The 23824-nt window shown below is 29.2% G+C and overlaps 1 protein-coding gene across 1 annotated transcript; it reads right to left on the bottom strand.

Moving 5' to 3' along the window:
* Nucleotides 1-4284: 4284 nt before the first annotated feature.
* LOC123291691 lies at nt 4285-22069 on the bottom strand. Its single transcript, XM_044872067.1, has 10 exons — nt 21757-22069; nt 18458-19139; nt 17248-17438; nt 16356-16466; nt 14029-14363; nt 10119-10209; nt 7858-8554; nt 6661-6854; nt 5543-5650; nt 4285-4740 (listed from the first exon to the last, which is right to left on the bottom strand). The coding sequence occupies exons 1-10, from the start codon at nt 21821-21823 to the stop codon at nt 4418-4420; spliced, it is 2799 nt and encodes a 932-aa protein (XP_044728002.1). The 5' UTR covers nt 21824-22069; the 3' UTR covers nt 4285-4417.
* Nucleotides 22070-23824: the final 1755 nt, after the last annotated feature.

Below are 23824 nucleotides of genomic sequence, written 5' to 3'. Positions count from 1 at the left end.
TCTATCGTGTAATTTGAGAGCGTTTCAGATACAGTAAAAGTTATAAGTATGTTTATCTTTCGAAAGAAATTTTCGTTCCGTTTTTGGTATAAAAGAAGACGAAATGAGAAATTTACAAAAATTACTTTTCCAAAGTTTTAGATTGTAATGGCTTTTCCCTTACTAAGGATGTACTTTACTTCATAAATTTGTAAAACACATTATTTAGACCCTTATAACATGGACAAAAAATCACTGTGCAATCACGGTAAAAAGAAATAATATGGTATGATAGTTACTTTAGACTAGATGTGAACATGAAAAAATTTTTTGATTAGATTGTAATAAAATGTTTTCCTAAACATTAATTAAATTTAAAATTCAAAATTTTTGGTTTTTTTAAATAAAAATAAATCGAAATATAAGCAGCATGGTTGGATCTGGTTGGGAATACCATAAAGTATGAAATTTTAGTATAATAGAGCGAACATTTATCTGCCCATGAACATACCGTGTATGCAACGAGTTTAAAAGCCTACACAGATATCGTTTTTTCTCACACTTAACTCATTTTTTTATTTGATATACAAATGGATAAAACTAGGGTTAGTATAACCAGGATAATTTTTTTAATGGTAGGAAGAAAAATATTGTATTTTAGAAGTATACATGTTATAGCATAGATCACATAATTTTGTTCTCTTTTAACAGAGCAACGCGCGGTTAATTAGAGTGTTGAATACAATATTATTTATATAGAAAAAATATTATGTTACACAGAGTTAGTTGTTATTATTAATAAAAAAGAAGCTTCTTGTAATGTTCGATAAAGCTTTATAAAACAACCCGTTGAAACTTATCTTTTATCCATTGAATTTACGACTCTATTGGTAGTTTTAGAAAAACGATCGGATGTATTCATGACCAAAAGTAGAGCTAAAAATGCCCCGGGGAAAAACTAAATTTGGCGGCTACATTCAAAAATCACTCTTTATAATTTTATTGTAAAAATGCAAAGTAAAAATAACAGTATATTTTCATAAACCCTCTTTAAGGAAATAGAAATATTTTTTTGTATTTCCTTGGTTTTTTCGCTTTCTCGCTTTCATGAAATAACTGTTTGGGTCAAATTGTGTAGTTAAATTGTGTAGAGTCTAGAGGCTTGAAATTTTGAACTTTTTGAAATATAAGAACATAATTTCTTTTGAAATACTAACAAGTAGAAAGTAAAAATTATTTCATAATATACCTCGTTTTCAAAACGAACTGCAAAATATAAACGTGAAATTTAATGTTGAAAAGCGTGGGTCAGATACTGTAACAAGAATGCAACAAGAACATGATTTTAAACCTTTAATTTTATATTTCAATTATAATAATTTAATTATTGTACCTATACTTTTTAACCCTTTTATAAAGCGTGGTACATTAAGATGTATTTTTTATACAATTCTTTTTACTTTTTAATCTTAGTAATAATTTTTAACTATGCGATTCTTAAAAACATACGATTCTTTTTCTTGCCAACAGCGGTTTCATTTCCAAATACGGTTTATTACAATTGAGCACAGAGAATTATATATCCAGAAAGATATAAAAGTTTATGATTTTAAAAGTGAGTCGTGGTTCCAGTGGAACAAAGTTAACAGGCATGCTTAAAAACTTTTATAGTTCTTGACACATTTTTAAGCAGTGACTATCGCTCAATATCTCACATCGGATATTTAATTAAATTGTGTATATTATAACACATACATCAAGGGCTAACATATAATATGTATTTATTTAACTGTATTATTTAAAAAAAGTTATATAAAAAACCAACTTCAAGTAAAAGGAACTAAATTTGGGGAAAGATGGTGTACCAAGAGTTGATACCATTTGCAGGGCATAACAGTTATATTGAAGACAGAGTTTAAATACTAAAAGGCAAGCCACGAAGGAAATGATTATTCATGTGCAATTTTTTCAATAAAGGATAAATTTTAAGGGTTTCAAAGTATAAACTTTTACTATTCATTTATGTATACAATCATTATTTATTGCCGGGTATTTTGTAAAGCCATATTTTGGTTTTAACTATAACATAAAAAGTTGAGAAAGTTAAATTTGAAAAGAAACACCAAGATGTTCTTGACCTTGCATCAAGAACGTGTTGTTCCACGGAAACGAGAATATAGATCACAGTAACATTTATAATTATTTTTTATTTAGTGATCAGATAGCATTGTTAGGTTAGCGTAGAGTTTAAAAGTGAGAAAAAGAAGTCGTATTCACTCCGTAGCAATAAAAATACAACTTGAAGGTTTTACTAGGCGTCAGAGAAAAGGATACTTCTATCTAATTGAAACTTGTAAGGTTTTCAATGTTTCATTCACATAAATTTTATGAAGCTCGTCCTTAAAGTAAATGTTGAAAATTACATATTTAAGGGGGCTGATGCAATCTGTGAGAGTGATTACAGGTACATACATCAGGAGTGCGACTAATAGTATATGATGATGTTAATTATTAATGGTACCTACAAACTTCATGGACGTAGATGTAAACGTGGGTATCGATAGTTCTCTAATATTTAAAAATACTATATCCAAAATTCCTCGTCAATTTAATTTTTTTGAAATCATTATTGAATGCTTAGGACATCTTTTGAATATTGTTTTTATTTCCCAGTAATTTTTGTAAATATTTCCGAAATCTCGCTATCCATAAAGATGGGATTCGTACCAGTTGCATAATTTTTCATAAGCTAAAAATCCATGCATACTTTGTTCGTGTCGGCCTTTGGAAGAAGAAAATTTGACCAATATCATTTTACTAAAAATATAGAAAATAAGAAGTGTATGCCTTTTTGGAATTTTATCAATTCTGGGCTACGCGAGAGTAGGGTTTTGGGTTGGTGATGGTATTTTCATTGAAAAATATGTTCATAGAGCCCACCAGTTTTGGTGATATGAAAATAATGAATCTCTAAATTTAACCAAGTTTCTGCGGCACTCTTTTTTTCGTTTTTTTCATTTACCTCGTAAATCTACCTACAATAAATTATCGTGTGAATTTTTACCGGAGTTTTGTCGATGCTATTTAAAGTTTTCCTTGAATTTTCCCTCCCCGTCTCATTTTCAGGACTTTGTAGATTCCCTCCCCTCAAAATTTTGGGATCAAATTAAAAAGTATCAGAAATATCCTAGTCTAGAAGCTTTTTAATGACACTTCAAGATACCGAACATAACCTTAACTGTTTATACCATGATTATTTTTCTCCTTTTTAGAAGTCGGTTATATTCAAAAAATAAGTGGGTAGGTATGTTCATTTGTTGCTGTTGCTATTCAAACATTAACCTAATTAAAAAAAAAATTTAGAACTTTCTATTGTGCGATTGTGGTATTTAAATTTGCAACTAACTATTATCATAAATTGTATTGCTTGTTATTTTTTTTCCAAAGCAATTCTAGATGTTTTATATTTTTTAATTATTCATATTTCTTTTTATCCTAACCCACCTAAGATAAACCCTCTTTGAATTTACAAAGAAAATGTATGGAAACGGTAAGAAAAAATAGAGCTCGATCATCAAGGTCATATTTTTCCCTCATTTGATATTATTATTTGATATTTGTGGACCTCTAATTAAATGTTATCAATTGAGACTAACGAAAAAGAAGAAGGTTATCAATTTGACATCATTTGTGGGTGTACACATTCAACCCTGTAACAGTTTTTTTAACTTTAGTAAATTTTGGAAGCTTAAGTATACATACATTAATTGAAATATGCGATGATAAGGTATATTTCAGGATGGTCTCATGTAGGTAAATTGGTACAAAAATTTTCATCCCTAAGGAGAAGAGAATCAGTTATTTCGAGATATAAATTTTATTGGTCATTAAGTCTCATCAAGATATTAAATTACAAATTTTTTTAAGTCACAACACTACGAGATAAAAATTTATATAAAAAAATAGAACCGACTAGCAAAAACTAAATGCACAAATAATTCAAAAAAACCTAATTTTAAAATAAATACTGCAATAATTTCCTTATGAGGAATTTCATTTTGGAACAACATGGAAATTGTTCTATCAAAAAGGAAATTGTTGATAGAATTATGAATTTTTAAATTATTTTTGTGCTTTTTTGAATTCGATTACTTTATAATTATCCTATATAATGGACTATACTATGTTTGTTTGATAGTATTTATTCATTTATTTTGAAACTTCCGATGTGGATATGTCATATCGAATTGTTGAAAAAGGGCTCCGTTTTCTTGAAAATTAGTAATTGCTTTACAATCTCAAAAATTGATTATATATGCTTTTTATTATTATTTATGAAATTGAATAACAAATAGGAAAATGATTTGATCCAGCATTTTACAAAAAAGGAACTTTGCCGTCTAGCAATAAAAAAATTGAAAGTCTTTGTAACTTTTAATTAAGGTCGCATATTTGATAAAATCCAATCAATATATGCATTTGTTTTTGTATACACTCCAGGTACACCATGTTGTCCACACGGAATTGGACCAAATGATACAATACCAGTACAAAACCATTTAGGTTGATCATGTTTTTCATCAGAAATATAAATATAACTCATTGCTGGACCACCACTATCACCTTTACATGTGTCTTTTTTTTCTTGACCACCCGCACAAAATTGCGTTTGATTATCTAGTATTCGATGGTATGAATGTTCACAATGTGAAAGTGGTTTTACAAGAATTTCTAATTTCAATTTTACGCTACTGACATGCTCTGAAAAAAAAATGGGCCAAATTCAATCATTTAAGACAATTTTTTATGCGCCAAAACTTGCTCACTCACGCTGTTATAACTTTCCAAGTACGGAACTACGAAAACGCTTACACACATACATTTTTATAAATATTTGATTGTCTTTGTAAGTATTTTTAAACTTGAATAAGTTTTAGTTTTGAAAGCTTTGAAAGAAAATCGGAATTTTGTGCATCCAAATCAATTTATTTTTCAGGAAATTCGAAAATATGAATATTTTTGTACTATGTATTTATCAAATTATCAAGTACTGAGAAAATAACACTTTTAATAGGAAAAGAGCCCATTGTAAAATCTTACAAAAATCTTATTTTTATGAATTATTTTTGTACTATGTATTTATTAAATTATCAAGTACTGAGAAAACACTTTTAATAGGAAAAGATCCCATTGTAAAATCTTACAAAAATCTTATTTTTATGAATTATTTTTGTACTATGTATTTATTAAATTATCAAGTACTGAGAAAACACTTTTAATAGGAAAAGATCCCATTGTAAAATCTTACAAAAATCTTATTTTTATTAGATTTTGGATTCATTGAATATCAATCAATTGAAAGATCGTTAATTATATTTTCTGAGCTTTAAAAAATTGACTGTAATAAACAAAGGGTACTACATACGCTGTTTTCAAAAAATCATTTGTGCCCTAGTGCGGAAATGCATTTATTATCACACTAGGGAGGTAATGAACTATTTTTCCAACACATACTCAGTGAGAAAAGTACCTCTTTTCTCACGGGCGTAGATAAAATAATTACCAGTGTCAATCAAACCCCAACCAGCAACGAATACGGTGTTTCTTCCTTCTTCGTTTTCACCAAGTATTTCTCTGCCTTTGTTTGGTAAGCAAATCGGTTTAACGAAATCTAAAAAATCAAAAACACTTTATGGTTACTAAATATTATCTAATTTGATCATAGGATGTCTGTTTTTATAACGCTCAATTAGATGTTATTCGATTAAAAAAGGATTGTACAACCAGAAAATCAGCTAACAACACTGAATTTGTAATTTTGAATTCGCTTTGATACCCTGGATATATCAAATGAGTATATTTAATTCAAACTTCCAAAGTCCAGGGTGGAAAACGCTGAGAAATTTTGGTGGGCTTAAAAGTCATTTTCGTTAAGGTATTTTTTTGAAATATGAATAGATTCGACTAAAAATGAATGAATAATGACGTTAAAATATGAAAAGGTTTTTGAAATTTGAAATTCTGTTTGGTCATGATAGGGTTTTGAGTCATGAGATAGTACTCTTTGTATATCTTGATCTTTTCTAAAACTATCCAAAAAGTCTCAAATTGTTAGCAGATTTGTATATTTGTATATTCGAAACCGGCTACTTTCATCAAAAATATCACTCCTATGTCTATCATTGTCTGTCGCTTCCATAGCTTTACGGAGACAGAGGAGAAGTTGTCCCTGGTCAAGACTGGATTTATGCCTCATATTTTGCCAATCGGCTCAAATGAGTTGTATTAAGACGAATCCTATCTCATCCTCTTTCCCCTGCTCTGAATGTTTACCGAATGGGGATTATTGACCACAGACCTCCAGACCTTCAGTATGTGATCTTGATAATTTAATCTCTCTAATACGTATTTTTTATAATGTGTCTCTTACTTCAAATAGAAAAATAGTTAGAAAATGATTATTTACCATAATTTTGTCTGGCCTTTATAAAATTTGCTATGATATAGTTTTTCTTAACCGATAGTGACTTTTTGTTCCAATTATCCACAATAAACTGGAATTGACTAAATTGCCGTATTTTATTCCATTTTTTTGTGGAACTACTCATTCGATTATAATTTTACTAGTTTCGTAATGTTTTATCAAAGGCAGAAAATGCAACTTTCAAAGATACTACTTACTTGTGAAATTGGCCTCTTGTTTTAATCTAACTAATGCAATATCATTATGTTGAACTTCTGAATCATCTTTCCACCAACCAGCATGTGGTATTATTTCTTCAACCTCAATATCTTGTGGAGGTTCATTACACCCTATACCTAATTGGCAATCAGTAATACTAGCCACATTATGTTCTCCCAATCGAATTTGTTTCCTTAAAAAAAGTGTGATAAGTTACAAAATCTCCACCTACGTGACTATTGTAATAATCTATCAATAAATTATAATCTTAAAAGTTTGTGAGGATGTTTGGATGACTGAATGTTTGTTACTCTTTCACGCAAAAACTGATGATATGAATATTCGCCAATGGGAACTGATTCTAGCGCTGTCTTAAATAATTTTTTGTTTTTATTTCATTCATTATCAAAATATAAATAAACAATTCAATCATAGCCATGCATAAATTTGACTTGTCGTAGACAGCTTCTATTTTCTACCAAAAGACAGCGCTAGAATCAGGAATCCCATGGCGAATAATATAGCTCATAAATAATAATACCAAGTAGGCTATAATTTATAGAGCTACTTCGATTTTACAAGCAAAATAATTAAAATAATATGGTTCGATGTTATGAAACGGGGGAAAAGTGAGGACAAGGAGGATGCAGCAAAGCGGGTGGATAACTCCTAGTACTAACATAAATCTTGAAATAAATTGGATTCGTACAGATATAAACCAAAGTTATTATCGCTCTTTAGAAGATTTTTACTTTTAAAGTCATATTTGCATATTTGCGATAGTCAAAAGCATTGTATCCATAGTCTTACGCATTATGTGCCTATGACACTGGTTTTTGATTTTATCTATGCCATTACTAAAACCTTTAATTTCTATCACTTAGTCAAACAACAACTTTTTTATTTAATATTTCATCAGTAAAATTTTGGAATCGAATAAAATTATGCAAATTTTATATCCTATAAAAAAGTAGTGTTCTTACGAAACTCGGTTCATCTCAATACCTATTGTCTTGGTGTCTATATTCATTCATTTCAACTCTGAGCAATACTAAAAGATAATTCATTCAAAACTAATTACATTGATTCAAAAAATCGAGGACGAAAGAATATGGTGATTGTTGAGGATATTGGTGACTCTAATCAGAGAAATATATTTGAATTAAAAAATTGAGATGTCTTAAATTTATACTTACAAATCTCCAAGCTTTGTATCCTTAACACAGTGTGCTGCAGTTAGCACATACCGTTTACTAATTAAAGCCCCACTGCAACCAAATTCTGCCGCACCTTCATACTGCAACAATGCCATCCATGGGAAATCCAGAATGGATGCTATTTCTCCACTCAAAATTTTATTATCATCGTGCTCGGAAAATCCACATTCCGAATCATAAGTTAATAAAGGTGATCTTGGCGTAATTTCATTACCAGTGTCAATATTTGGTACGTGTAACATAGGAGGTGTAAGAGCTGTCGCAGTTTGTGGACAGCAAACTAATGGCTCTATTCCAATTACACCGCATTGAGATTTTCGTAACAGTTGACGGCTTTCAAAAGACGGTTGTTTTTGACTAGTAGTTGTTAAGTTGAGTACTTGATTCAATGCTTTGCATGATCTAAGTTCCATACATATACCATTTTTATTATTTTGTGTTTTACATGTACCGTCCCTGTGGATAGGACGAGGGAATCTGTCATTAAATATCGGAAGTTCTAAATCCTCACAACACACTTTGGGAGAGGTTAATTCACTCCCACAAAGAGCATTCTTTAACCTAATACGATCTTCTTTTGGTAATGGTTTTGTCATTGAGAGTGAGTATAGCGTAGGGCAGTATTGGATTAATATACACCTCCCAATTCTTCCATTTGGAGCTTCACATTCATTTTCTACAAAAATAATGAAAAGGCATGATTTAAACATTCATTAACCAGGAATGATTAAAATATAAATTATCTCAATATATCTTAAAAACAAGTTTTTGTAAAAATTTATTTTGTTATTTATTTAAAGGAATTGCATTTTTCAAATTAAATATAATGTATCAAAAAATTTTCAGGCGATAAATTTTCAGGAATGAATAAAATATAAATTATCTCAATATATCTTAGAAACAATTATATGCCATTATTGTAATCGATCAAGGAAATGATGCTATTGCTTTTGTACTGATGATTTATTGTTTTACATTTCTTCAAATTTTTATCGATCCTACCTAATGAATGTCCAAAATGTCAATCGTTAAAATTTATACATATATGCATGTATAATAATACATATGTATCGATAAGTATATGTGACTGTACCCTCTCTAGCGATCACAATTTATGTCCGAGTTGAATTAAACTTGGTATCAAGAATGGTTTTGGCATTTCAAAGGTTACGTTCGTTAATGAGAAAAATCATCCCATTAACAAGGGATGGGGGGAGCTAAGGCGGTGTACGCAAAGTACAAAATTTTGAAATTTTTCAAATCTTTGTGTATTTTTCAGTTTCAGTTTTCAGCATAAAAGATTGATTTTTTCTCTAGACGCTTAGTTTTCGAAAAAAAAAAATATTGAAAAATTAAAATGGAGTATTTGAATTCGCTTAGCTAACGCAGCTCCTGCGATACGAATTTTTTTTATATGTTTGATAAATTTTTAAAAAAATTCACTTGTTTTATGATTAAATTTACTATGCTTATTATGCCAAAGGTCATTTCTTTAAACAGGTCCGTTTAAAAATCGTCATAATTATATTTATATAAATATTACCTAGTGTATGTTTCTTAAGAAACTTTAACAAGATATTTAATTCAAATTTCAATAAAAAAAAAGAAACAAAAACAGAAATAAAAAAAGGAACAAAAAAACCTGAAAATTTATTTTCTAATCACGCAAATCGTTTACAATGCATTTAATTGTCCGAAACACCACTCTTATTTGATCTTGAGCGCGTGTTAAAATATGAAAACTAATTAAATAGATTAGGGTGCAGCTTCATTATTTTCATTCAAAACAGCTGACCCGGCGAACTTCGTACCGCCTAACAGTCGATTCTTTTTTTTTTCTAGTAAAATAAAAAAACAAAGTTAATAAGTCAACAATTACATTATGGTAAAAATAAGTTCAAATTGACTTTTAATTATTATTACGAATCTTCTGTATGGGAATATAGAAAAGTGTTGTTTTAAGACTTTTTCTGACAATGTTTTAAATTTTTCTCTCCATAAGAACCATCCTCGTACTTCATGGAATATTATAAAAAAGGAATTAGCGAAATATAAAAAAAAATTAGCGAAATCGGTTCAGCTGCTCTAGAGATTTGCTCTTGGCAACACATTCAACGATTCATTTTTATATTATAGATTAACAAGAAGTAAAAAACTCTTTTTCTGCAAGTTTGTATGACCTTTAACGAGTCAATGACGAAGGTAAGCTAAAATTTAAAATAATAAATTAGTATACTTACGTTTTGTTATAGTAAAAAAATCGAAAATAAACAACATTAAAATAGCTGATATTGAAGTCATTGTTATTGCTGGAATATTAAACTGTAGTTTTTGTTATATTTCATGAGCACACAGAGAACACATTATTCCGAAGACTAGTTCACCTTACTTGCAGATTGTAAAATTTCAAACTGTAATGATATTCCCAAATTTTAATGAACACAAGTCGGATGTGTTAATAAGTACTTTAAAAGATGTTCACGAAATTTTACTGACTTCAAAATTTCATTTCACATTCCAACTTTTATTTTCATTAATCAAAGTGTATTTTTGGGTAAATTAATAGTAAAATAGATCTATTTTTAAAACACTATCATTTTTTACTTTCTGAGTGATGTGTCAAAATATTAATTAATTAAACGTTGTCCAGCATTTTCTTTGACTGATTATATATGAAACAAAACCCTTCACTATTCATACATACCCAAATGCAAATGTAAAAATAACCTCCCCTCCTAATAACTTCGTCCCTCACCTTAATTGGTATACGCGGCTATTGGAATAATGGAATAAAAGAATAAAATACGTTTCGCATAAGAAAATGATAAAATAATTGTTGCAAGTATTTAGTTTGCCCTCTCTTAATGTTATGATAACTGAACAAGAAACATTTTGATTCTTATGCCTACAAGTAGCGAGAAAAAAGCACTTGCAAGCGTCAAATAATTAAACTACGAACCAATATCATTATTTTTCCGAAATTTCGTTCAATATCTTTATTAAGTTAACATAAATTATCATTTTTGGTGCTGGCTGATAAGATTGCCAGGTTGAGCAATAATTAATAAATTATGTGTATTTCCTCCGGATATAGCAAACCGCACCAAATTTAACTTTAGTTTAATTAGCCAGAAATTCCTGTACGAAAAATTGATGTAATCCAGATAATATTTGGTGTACAAACATTTTTATAAATTAAAGGAATATTATTTAGAAGTTGATAATAATGACTCCGATAGCATTGTTTTATTGTCGTGTATTTGAAGTTTTGAATTGTTCTCAGCATTTAGAGCACTTAGTTAGTAAAAAAAAATTTCATTATTATAATAATTATTATAATAATTGTTATGATATTTGTTATCATATTCTTTAAGTCACTGTGTTTAACAGGTAGATAAATACTTCACATACTTTATATCAGATTGAAAAACGATTTTTTCCGGTACGATTTGTTTGCTGGTTGGGAGCTAAAACCAATAAAGTCAATTGTCAATTTGTATTTTTTGTCAAAATTTTGTGTTTTATTAAAATAAATAATTAAAATAATAAAAAATAATTTTATTATTAGTGTGTGATTACAAGTTTTTTTATTTGTTCTCAAAATTTTTCGGACTTGCATTCATTCTCAAGAAATTCAATTTAATTTATACAAAATTTAAGAGGAGGAAGCGAGGCGGGTATACGACTCTTTTACCTATCTCAGTTTCTCGAATAGTAATGTGATAGGTAGAAAAAAATGTTTTCTCTCTGTCCTACTCGTATTTTAGGGTTTAGGTCGCTGGTTAGGTTATCACTGTTTTACTCGTATTTTAAGTGAAGAGTCCGAGGGACTTCTGTAAGTTCATTTGCCCATGTCTGGTTTAAGGACATACTCTTCTTTAAGATAATACCTGCTAGAAAAACACTTGGTGATGCCTTGGTCACTCAGATAAATGTGATGAGGATTTAGGTTCGTAAATATTCAAGAAAATTACATATATGGTTTGTATAAAAAGTTACGTTAATTTTTAATAAATAAATAATACATGGTACGTACAAAATCGTTAAGAATTTAAAAAAAAAATTAACATAGACGTAGCTAGAAGAGGGTATTTATCATTAAATAAAATTAAAAATGATTAAAATGTGTACAAGATATAAAAAATTGAAATCTCTTCCCGGGATAAAATTTTCTTCATTTCGTACTATATTTCAAATTTTTCTCGAAATAAAATCTTGGTTACATATGCTTATATGAAAGGATTTTATGGATTTTAGCATCTTGATCAAAAGTCTCAAAAGCCAATCCATTTTAGGCCTGGAATTTCTACAATATCTGGGTATTCTTTGAAGGAAGAACCTAATACGGCGCCAGGCGCAGAAATATTTATAAATTTCATTAATTGTTCATACTAATTATTAATTTTTACCCAATGAATTTTTCAATTATGCAATAATATTGCCTTTATTTTTAAATAGTAATATTATTTATATGAAGTATAGGCAATATTATTACACACACATAATATATAGGAGTCGTACTTTTATGAACGTCCATTGTAACGCTAACGTCTATGTATATTGATTTCTATGTACTAAAACTTATGATATAAAAATTTACAAATAATAGAGAACTTGCATGTTTTTTAATTTTATTTTTGTTCTTAAGAAAAATTAAAAAAAAGAAAATTTTATTTTTTTTCCATGTAATTTTACAATTGAAAATGGTTTTTCTAAACTATAAATTGAAACGCCATTGACGTCAACACATCGTTTTTAGAAACGCCACCGCATGGATAAATGATAAAATCACATGCACAATGATAAATGGTTTGTTTCTAAACTTGCATTAAATATATTATAACGTAATTTACCGTAGAAATAAGCTGGAAAATGTGAATTTACCGTGATTCCGATTGGCTCACTGCCTCAACGGGTGTAAATACGTCACTACAGTTTTTTTTATTCAAAAATATAACAATTTTTTATTAATAATTAATAAAAAAAAATAGAATTATTAATTTTAAAAAAAGTTACGTAAATATACTTTAGATGAAATATTCTTTCATTTATATTATTTGTGTCAAAAAAAATAAAAATAAATGCAAGCTCTCCATTGAGGAAATAAGACTTTTGAGGTCGAAATTTGATAGTACATCTTCCATTTTTACGGGACCGGTCGTAAGCTGTTCGTATGAAGGTCTAGAAAACTCATTTAAATCAAAAAGTGCTCAAATTTAGGCACGTGAGAGCGATTACAAGTTCAAATTACCAATCGTGCTGAAAAATCATGACAAGAGAAAAAAAGAAACTTGGATCTTTTGAACTATTCTCAGTGTTTTTTTGTTCTTTGAGATTATTTCCTAAACCTTGTCGTTTTAAAGATACAAGCGTTAGCGAAAAAAAATTATTCTTTTGAAGAAAATTTCAAAAAAATTTTTGTCTTGTGACTTTTGTCACAATGTAAGAAATTATTCATCAATGAAATGTAAGAAATTTTAAATTTTTATCTTTATAGTCATTTAGTTCTCAATCTTCTAGAAGTGTTAAAAATAATCAGAAATATAAAATCAGTTGGTTTTCTAATCAAGTATTTGATTAAACCATTCGATAATCGTCAAAGTTGTAATCGAATAACAAATTTTTTGGCTAAAAATGCTAATATTTTTGAATCTCCAAAACAGCGACGTTAGGTCAAAAAAGTAATATAAGAAAATTGTTTATAATGTCCAAAGTATAAGATCCAATAGATTTTGACTCAAATATTTGTTCAAAACCACACAATAATCGTTAATTTTGTCAGTATCAAATTTTCATTAAAATTACGATTTTTTTTTTAATTATCGTTTCTAAACTACAGTTAGATTTAGGAAACGCCAAAGCACAAAAAATGTTTAGAATAGTATGTAATCCAATGGTTTTTTTTATCAAATTTCATAATTATTCAGCACGATTAAAAAAACTGATTTTTTTCTACATTTTCATACAAGCAGTTTACATCCAGTCCCATAAAAATCGGGGGTTTACTTTCCAATTCCGATTTAGATCATTTTTCGGTTTAAATACCTCGATGAATATTATTAATTCCAAAATCAAAACGTCTTGAAAAGCGCACTTTTGGTAATTTTAATACACTATCAAACGTGTGTGTCTTTTGGAAGTCTGAAATTATGGTCTCATTTTTGATAAAATCCAATCAATGAATTCATTTGTTTTTGTATATACTCCAGGTATACCAGGTTGTCCACACGGGAATGGACCAAATGATACAATACCAGTACAAAACCATACAACTCGAGCATCCTGGTTTGGATCTATATATAAACTCATTGCTGGACCACCACTATCACCTTTACAAGTGTCCTTTGCATCTTCACCACCAGCACAAAATTGTGTTCGTTGTTTAAGATCAATATTGGTTGGTGAGATTCTTCGGTATTCATTTTGGCATTGTGAAAGTGGTTTTAGAGGAATTTTTAACTTCAATTTAACATTGCTGGAAACACCTAGAAGAGAAAAAGATAATTATTTATTTTCGATAAATTTATTTACTTACGATAGATAGATAACTATGATTTAAAAAAAAATAGATTTGACTCTCAAAGGTACGAAGTCGATTTTAATTTACACAATACAAAGCTATGTTTTTAACCCCACACTAAAAAAAGGGGTGTTATAAGTTTGATCGCTGTGTGTGTGTGTGTGCCTGTCTGTCTGTGGCATCGCAGCGCCTAAACGGATGAAGCAATTTTGATTTTTTTTGTTTCGCATGAAAGATCGTTTCATGAAGAGGGTTCTTAGATATGTTTCATGTGCGATTTTAAGGTACCGTACCCGAAAAATTTGCCGGGGGCTTTTTAAATTTTGTAAATTCCACTTGTTTAACATTTGGATTAAAAATGATTCGGGATATTTTTTCGGTATATTAGAATTATCATTTAAAAAATTTCATATCTATAATAATATTAATAATAACCTTGAAGACAACAACTAATTTTTGAAAGCAAAGGTACTGCATTAAATGATTATAATAAAAATAAGTGTACCTAGTTCTTCTCTTAAAACTACTTTTTGCGTAAAACTCTTATCCGTGTAACCAATTAATGAACCAAAAAGTGAGATAAACAGAGGTTTACATTTCGGAAAAATTTGGGGACGCCAAAGATTTTGAGAACACATCTCTGAGGAATTCAGAAACATTTTTGGCGACACTCGCGGGAAAACTTATAACTTCTCTATTGTTTCATTGTATTATTTATTTGTGTTTTCATAAAATGGTTTCAACAATTTTGTAATATTATTGCCTATACAGTACTTATAAAATAATAGTTATAGTTGATGAATTTGGTTCTCTACGCAAAAAATATTAGTTTTCTCTCGTATAATTTTTGAATTATTCTGACAAATCATGGGATAACCCTTCATGTATTTTATGGTTACATATATAGGTATGCAATGTAAATATATCTTATAAAAAACATCAGATGTTTATTAACCATGAAGGTTACGATAAAAATTTAAAAATATAGATAGCATGCCTCATATAATAATAATAATTTGCATCCTTCATTGAAATAAAAAAATAAAAAAATTAAATTTTAATACTAGAAGTTGGAAAACTTATTGAACAATTAACATTATCCTTCTTTGATCCTGCGTATTAAACAATCTAAATTTTAGAAATGAAATATTTAAACACAAAGATAAACAGTCTTTTAAAAGCACAGTTATAGAAAAACAAGTGAAAATAAACAATTGACTGTGTGAATTGTTGAAATACCATGTATAGAGAGTGTTGATTACGCAAGATTAAATAGGCAGTCATGTGTATAGTCCCACATAATATATACTACAATGTTCTAACCTAATTTGCGCCCTCAAGGATAAACATTGATATTTATGAAAAAAATCTTCAAACAAATGTTGTTAATTTGTATATAAGGAACATTTTTACTATTTAACTTTTTTTGTATCTCTAACGATTTTCAAGATAGGTCCCTCGGACAAGATTCATTTGACCTATGTTGCTCATTTACAAAAATTAGTATCGTACACTAAATAATTTTTTTCAGGTATTCAGTATTTAAAATTTGAAAAAATTATTGTGTTCTGAATACTTGAAGAATTTATTACCGTTGGGAATTAATATTAAACTTAATTTTTCAATAAGTTAGACAATAGTTTAGAACTAGCAAGCACAAGTTCATGCGAGCAGTTGACGTATAGTCCCCCCTTCACTATGCTTCTGATGGTTTTTTCTGATGTTTTCAGCTCAGTATGATGTCAACCATTTATGCAAATAGTTTCAGCCGCCATACTTTTACTTAATTTTAATTTATTTTACCAGTTTCGCAACCGCCCACATCCACGATGAAAATTATATGATAACAAGAAAACTTCCATTGCGATGGTATTGTATTTTCGGTGTATCGCATATATAAGTTCGACATTTATCAAACACAAACATTTTAATTAAAAAATTTTATTTTTAATATTACCTCTTTCTGTAAGTCCCCAACCAGCAACAAACAAAGATTGTTGAACAGAGGTTTCATCTGGTAATTGAATTTCTCTACCTTTATTTGGTAAACAAATCGGTCTGATGAAAGCTAAAAAAAAACAACATAGTATAATGAGTATGAATTTTCGCCAATAAAAGCAATTACTAATATTAAAATTTGGATACCCTCTTAGGTGCCCTTTGGTTTAAAAGTGCAGAAATTCGGTATGTAAGGGAAAAGGAAACTTAAAAGGATTTTGAAAGCAATTCCTGGCGGAAAAACGCCCGACATGTTTTTGCTTTTACTGTAAAATCCCTTCAAATTTAGATAGAGGGTTTAAAATCGGTATGTAGGATGAGTTAATATCAAGGCTGTGCTTTTTGTGTCAACTTTCCAGCGTCCGCTTCCTTTTTTATATCGGAATATTATATTTTATCACGGGTTTACGACTTTAAACATGAATGCAGCTTCTTGATATATTGTTTGGGGTTGTGTCAAAGATATTTATTTTGAGAGTGTAAACTTCATAATCCCCCCTTTCCCTCTTTGTTATTTCCGATAATTTATTTTTTTCTCGGTCTTTACGTATGTAGGTGGGGTAGCTATCAATGATGTGCCTTTTGGAGGTGTCAGTTTCTAGCCTCCCTTAACGCTCTTTTTCATATCAATAAAATGCATTTTTTAATATGAGGAAACGACCATCTTCTTTCTGTGATTTTTTTTTAAATAGTACACAGTATTTTACCCAAAACATGGGTTTTATTTTTTTCAGGACTGTAACTTATTACCTACTGGAAAAATAATATTTCAAAAAAATCAAAAGATTTTCTTCTCCCATTTGAAAATAGTGCATTTCTAATAAACAAACTTAGCATTACACAATACTTACGTGAGAATTTAACATCACGTTTTAATCGAAGTAGTGCAATATCGTTATGTTTACTTGGATTCTTTTCTATCCAACCAGTATGTGGAATTATTTCTTCAATTTCAATAATCTGCGGAGGATCACTACACCCTTGTGTTACTTGACAATCTGTTACATTATTTACATCATACTCTCCCAATCGAACACTTCGCCTGAAACAAAACAAAAATGGTGAATGCTTAATCAAATTGACTTCATTTGTATGATATTCTCAAAAGGAAATTTAACATTTTTATTGCTTAATTTAAAGCATCAAAAGTTTCATATCCTGCAATTGGTTCAATACTTTTACGAATGCGGCTATAAAAATGAATGAGCCCTTATTGAAATATTCCATGATTTTTTGATTAAATATAAAAAACTTAGCATTTTTTAAAAACTTATGAGGTACTACAAAATTTTTTTAAAAAGGAAACAATGGAGTGTTGCGGCAGCTAGCTATTATATAATTGGTGAAATATTTAGATAGTCACGACTTTTTCTATGACAAATTTTCAAGGTTGTATCATTTGTATGCATTGTATTCGCTTCGTGCATGAGCTTATTTCTGGTAGTTACCATAGAAACGACATACTTCTTTATTAATATAATTGTATGGAATGAAATATAAGTCTATATTCAAATAAGCAATTCTGCTAATTTACATTAAAAAAATATTATTTATGCAGTTTCGTCTCTTATTTTCACAATTTCTAATGCCACAAGTTTAATTAATTGTTATTTTTTAATAAATTTAATTTGTCATTTACTATGCCATTTGCATGTAAAAATTTGAAAATTGATCATAATTTAAATAAAATCCATGTTTTATTGCAAATTTTATAAGATAACAGTGGTGAGGTCGATTAAGCTGTCCTCTTCACCTACTGGGCTCCATGCCAATACTATTATAGTTCGTATTTTGATAACAAGATATTCAGCAGATTTACAGTAAATGTTATTGAAAGTAATAACGAAGTGCATTAAATTTTGTAATTTTCTATTTCACCACAAATGAGAGATGGTGCTAGCTTATAATAAAACTTAAATTGAACTAAGAGATGACGAGAAGAAGCTATCGATAAATATTTATTTGCCAATTGAAAGCAATGCTCCTACTTTAGATTGTAGCATGTTTTCATGAATGAAGTTTCACTTTTATTGTACGAAAGAGTATTTATTTTATACTTACAAGTTTCCAAGGGATGAGACAACAAGACCTTTAACACAATGTGCCGCAGTTAGCACATAACGTTTACTAATCACAGCTCCACCACAACCAAACCGTATTGTATTATCACGTTCATACTGCAACATGGCCATCCAAGGAAATTCTGTTATTGTTGTTGGTTCTCCACCCAAGATTTTATCATCGTTTTGCGATGATCCACATTCGCTATAAGGAGGTAACAAATTTGATCTTGGTGCAATATCGTTACCAGTTTCAATATTTGGTACAGGTAGTTCAGTTGTTGTAGTGGTTGCAACAGTTGGCGGACAACAAACCAATGGTTGTCGTCCAATAACACCACATTGAGATTTCCGTAATAATTCTCGATTTTCAGTGGTTAATGGTCGTTTTGTTAGAACCTGATATAATGGATCGCATGTTTTTAGTTCAATACATCTACCATTGATATTATTGGGTGTAGTGCACCCACCACCCGCGGTCACAGTCTGTGAAACTATTGGACGTACTACATCTTCACAGCATACTTTTGGTGCAGTTCCTTCACTTCCACACTGGGAATTTAGTAGAATCGAACGATCATTTGCTGTTAAATTCGGCTTTCGTGATATTGCATACAACGAAGGACAGTATTGGATTAAAATGCATTGTCCAGATTTGCCACTGACTGCAGTGCATTCATTTTCTAAAAAAAAAATATTTTCGCATAAAATAATGGAAAATTTTAATAGTTATTTACATTTCATATGTCGATCAATTTGACTTACGAACAGAAAAGTATACGTAAATATCGCCACTTATAAATTGTGACTATTATTACTCATAATATGTTATTTTGGATAATGAGGGAATGATAATAATACATAGTTTGTCGTATAGCTTAGGCTAGTTTATATTAGCTGTCCACGAGAAGCACACTTAGATCATCGGCCCCATTGTGATACCATATATGTTTGTTACCAGCTAATTTCATTTATCAGTTCCTCAATTATTTTGAGAGGCTGAGTACACCCCCATCATACAAATACTATGAACTACACTAGCCCTTCACAACCGTTAATTAAATTAATTTATTGTGGCAGAAATCGAATCCGCTACTCTAGACATACCAGGACTGATTAGTTAGGGATAAGTGAATATACATTAAAACGCCTAAACACACATTATTTTTGCAATCCATATAATATGTACAAGAAAACTGTTTATAGTGATTTAAGAGTCTCTAATCAACTTCCGAATCTATGGAACTGTATTTGCACAGAATTTTTTACAGTATAGAAACACGCTAATAGGTCGAAATGCCAAATTGTAGAAATCATGGCGAGATCATAGAACTATCCAAACATGTTTAATGCATGCCTTATCTTATTTGCTATTTGACAAGAATCCAAATTTTGTTAACTTATCATTTTCCTGTGACACGAAAATCACCATCGCTATACATTTCAGAAGGCTCTAAAGACCCGCTATAGCCGCTATTTTACAGAATGACATTTTTTGTAGCAGTTCATGGGAATACGTATGACAATTAATCTAACAATGACAGAGATTTTTTGAAAATACTGGTTTTAACACTGCAGCGAGTTTCAATCTCTTGTCAGGCGGCTTCAATGTAAAGACTCTAACGTATAGATATATTTTCGATATACAAAACGTGAGCATAAAAATAGAAATATAGTAAAACATTTATGAAATCTATGTTTTTATGTTTACAAGGAAAAGTTTTAATTAAAAATGTAAGAATTCCCTGACATGACTTTCAATTAAATCAAAATATTTCCCATTGGTCGCGTAATCTTGATTCAAAATCAACATAGAATGACGTATCATTTTTTATGAGTGTAATAAATCTTGCTTTCATTGACTTGAAATACGAATATAATTAATCGGGAATCCCGCAAAAAGGAAACAAATTTTAAACAAAAAAATTTGATAATAATGTACTGAATAATTTGAAACGGTAATTTAATAAAAAGTCTAAAATTTTCTGATAAAAATGTAGGCAAAGGTTATTTTGCAGGGATATTTTTGTGGATATTCTGTCATTATAAAAGAGTTTTCATAAACCTAGTTAAAAAAACTTTCCTTGGGCCTTTATTTGAAAAATATCTCTTTACAAAAATTAAATCCTTACTGATATGTATTATAAATGCTAAAGTAATTTTGTCTGCCGGCCTGTTTAGCCTGTTTAGTTACACCGCAGAATCGATTTTAGTAAAAACAAATCTCTGTAGGGAATAAATTTCGAAAAATCCTTTTTAAATGAAACCTATAATATAAAATCATAGTCGGGACAAAATGTCTTTTCCTCCCTCAGGTTTTTTTATAGTTTTTTATCTCCAAACACTTTCTACATTAACTTTGAAAAAAGTTGAAGTCATACAGTGAATCAGCGAGTAAACAGTGGTATCTTATAAAAATAGAATCAAAAACACGCTGTTATTTTGTGACGCCTGTAGGCAGTTTTCATTATAATATATTCATAGACATGAAAACTGAAAAAAATTTTCAAGGTATTTTCAAAAATGCTTACATAGATAATATTTACCAATTTTAGGATGAAAATAAACATCATCAAAGGAAGAATTTGATCGGTTTTATATTAGTCCTAACTCCAGAAAGTGTACAAAAGAATATAAAATCTGTAATCCGGTAATGTCATGTTTACTGACGTTCCTCGCGAAGAAACCAAAAAATATCGTTTTCTTAGCCTAATTTTCTTAGAAAAATATATGAAACTAATATTCATTAAAAGCATGACCAATATTTTCCTATATTGAAAATTATAGCAAGCAATAAGTGTGTTATTTCTAAGTGATTTTCTCTAAATCTATAGGTATCAATATTTCAAAAACTATGGTATATATCGCAAAATTTTGCTCCTAATTTTCGGCTAATTTTCCCAAGTTCTAACAGAATTTATAAATAAAATTCGAAACAGAATTAACAAGTATGATCATACTTGGGAATTCACTTTTTGATAACTACCTTAAGACGATACACGGTAATCAGCAATTGTAATTTTCTGCTCTTCTGAAATTTTAAACTTATTCAACAAATAATATTGCATCTAAACAAAGTTTTCCCATGTTTTAAAGAATTATCGATTCTGGATGTTAAATTCATATCCAAATATGTGCGCGTAATTTTGAATTGAAGTTCAGATACAAAATTTGGAAGACCTTGGCATGTGTATAGTAGAAAAAACATTTTCCACAATAAAATAAATCACTACCTACTAAGTTAGTGGCTACTTCTTCTGTATTATTAAACTATTACAATCCATACAATGTTTTACTTACGTGCTGTAACACTAGTGCATCCAACAATTACAACCAATAACAATAGAAACAATGATGTTGAAGTCATTGTTACTAATTGAATATTGAAAAATCCGATTGAATATTTTCGTAAAAAATTATGATAAAAATTTTACGAACACTAACAAAACAAAACACAAAAACTCCTAAGACCGGTTCACCTTACATACAAACCATTAATACTGGTTTATACAATATATTTTTATATTCATATGTAATTATTTATTTAATAGGCATAATTCTTTTTATTCTTAATGAGACGACATTGACTTAAGTATGACTAACTTAAGTATGATAGATACAACAACAAACTACTGATAGACAACTGACTTTAATATAGTAGTTAGCTTGGTGGCTGGCTTTAAAGATATAACAAATTTATGTGCATTTTTATAGTCACTAAAAATGTTTATTTATATTAATTAGGTAAAAACAGATTTTGTTTTAAAATCATTTAATTTTCCTGTTCACATTGTATCTATCTCTTGTATTCCGTACCTAAAAGATTGCTATATATGCACATCGTGCACATCATGTGCATTTCCAAATATAGTGGTGATAGTGGTTCCAAAGGCCTATGATTCGAGTCCTGTTGATGTTTAGGTGTTTTTAATAATATTTTAATTTAATTTATAGTCATATTTATGTCACCGAACAATATAATTCATATTGCGCACACACTGCCATAATTTGACCCTTAATTTCAATTTTTAAAGTGGCATACAAGTAATTGAAAAAAACAAAACCTAATTTTGATGAAAAGTTGGTATTGTCGACATTAACGATTATTGTGTGGTTTCGATTAAATATTTGGCTTCGAAATTGTTGTATCTCATATTTTGAATGATTTGAAACTATTTTTGTCTCTTGGCTTTTTTCACTTCTCTTCACTGCGTTTAAAATATAAGCGTTATAAAAAAATTCGCATTTTTATGCTAAAATTTTCAAATCAATCAAAAAAATTGACGATTATCGTATGGTTGTGATCAACTATTTGATTAAAGAACAATTAAAATTTATATTTTGAACTATTTGTGTCTACGAACTTTTTGTGTCTTGGCATTTTTCACCTTAACTCACTATTTTCGAGATATAAACGTTAAAAGCGCTTAAATCAGCGCTTTACGTTTCCTTCAGCCCAAAAATTCCTGTTTAACCTCCTTGTGACAAAAGCTGAGCACGCCCATGAAGTTGTATGTATATACTTAAATTATTAAAAACAACAAATTCCCAAAAAATATTTAAAAATGATAAATGAAATTGTAAAGTTCAAGAGTTTTAGGAAAATAGATTAATTAATTGACAGGAAATTTTATTGCATTAACTAAGAAAATTATATGTGATCAATAACTGATATATTAAACTGTATCAGTTCATCATACGAAATTAGAATATGAGACTGTAACTGACTACGGACAAAGTCCAATTTTTTTATTATATTCAAATTAGATTCTTATTAAAAATGAACTTGTATTATTGTAAGCTAGATAAGAAATTCACGTTATAAAGTTCTGAAATAAAAATATAAAAATTATTGAAAGTACATAACACCCATAAAAATCTTAATTAATATACCATGCGTTTAATTTACATCTTAGACGTTTAATAGGCATCTCCAACGAGTTTGACAGAGTACATACGTTAAGCGATACGTCTAAAAAAGAGTTATTATAGGTGTTACATGTATCTTTAAAGTGTTGTAGATTCGGTTCCCTTTAAGCTCGAAGTAACATTCAACCCATAGCAAGAAAACATGCCTATAACACCTCTTTCTTGTATGCATTGCTTAATGTATACATACGCACTCTCTCATACTCGTAAGAGATGTACTTTGCCAAGATGTAAATTAAACAAGCAGTATACGATTTATGAATGAAAACTTTAAGACAAGATAGGTTACTTTCTTACGATAGCAATCATGATATAACTAATTACTACATTGCAAAAAAAATTAAGCTCAAAAATTCTTTGCACAAAATGAGGAAATAATTCCTATAGTCAAAGACTGTTCGTTATTATCAAGTTTTGTTCAAATAAATTAAATAATAAA

Source organism: Chrysoperla carnea, chromosome 1 (assembly GCF_905475395.1).
Source record: "Chrysoperla carnea chromosome 1, inChrCarn1.1, whole genome shotgun sequence".
Classification (NCBI taxonomy): domain Eukaryota; kingdom Metazoa; phylum Arthropoda; class Insecta; order Neuroptera; family Chrysopidae; genus Chrysoperla; species Chrysoperla carnea.
The sequence above is the reverse complement of the archived record's forward strand: the minus strand, read 5'-3'. Positions and strand labels throughout refer to the sequence as shown.

Coding starts and splice junctions, on each gene's coding strand:
- LOC123291691 (XM_044872067.1), bottom strand. CDS start 21,823: ATGACTTCAACATCATTGTTTCTATTGTTATTGGTTGTAATTGTTGGA. Junction 14,364..16,355: donor TTGGGGACTTACAGAAAGAG/GTAATATTAAAA, acceptor TTTCTCTTCTAG/GTGTTTCCAGCAATGTTAAA. Junction 6,855..7,857: donor GATACAAAGCTTGGAGATTT/GTAAGTATAAAT, acceptor ACTTTTTTTAAG/GAAACAAATTCGATTGGGAG.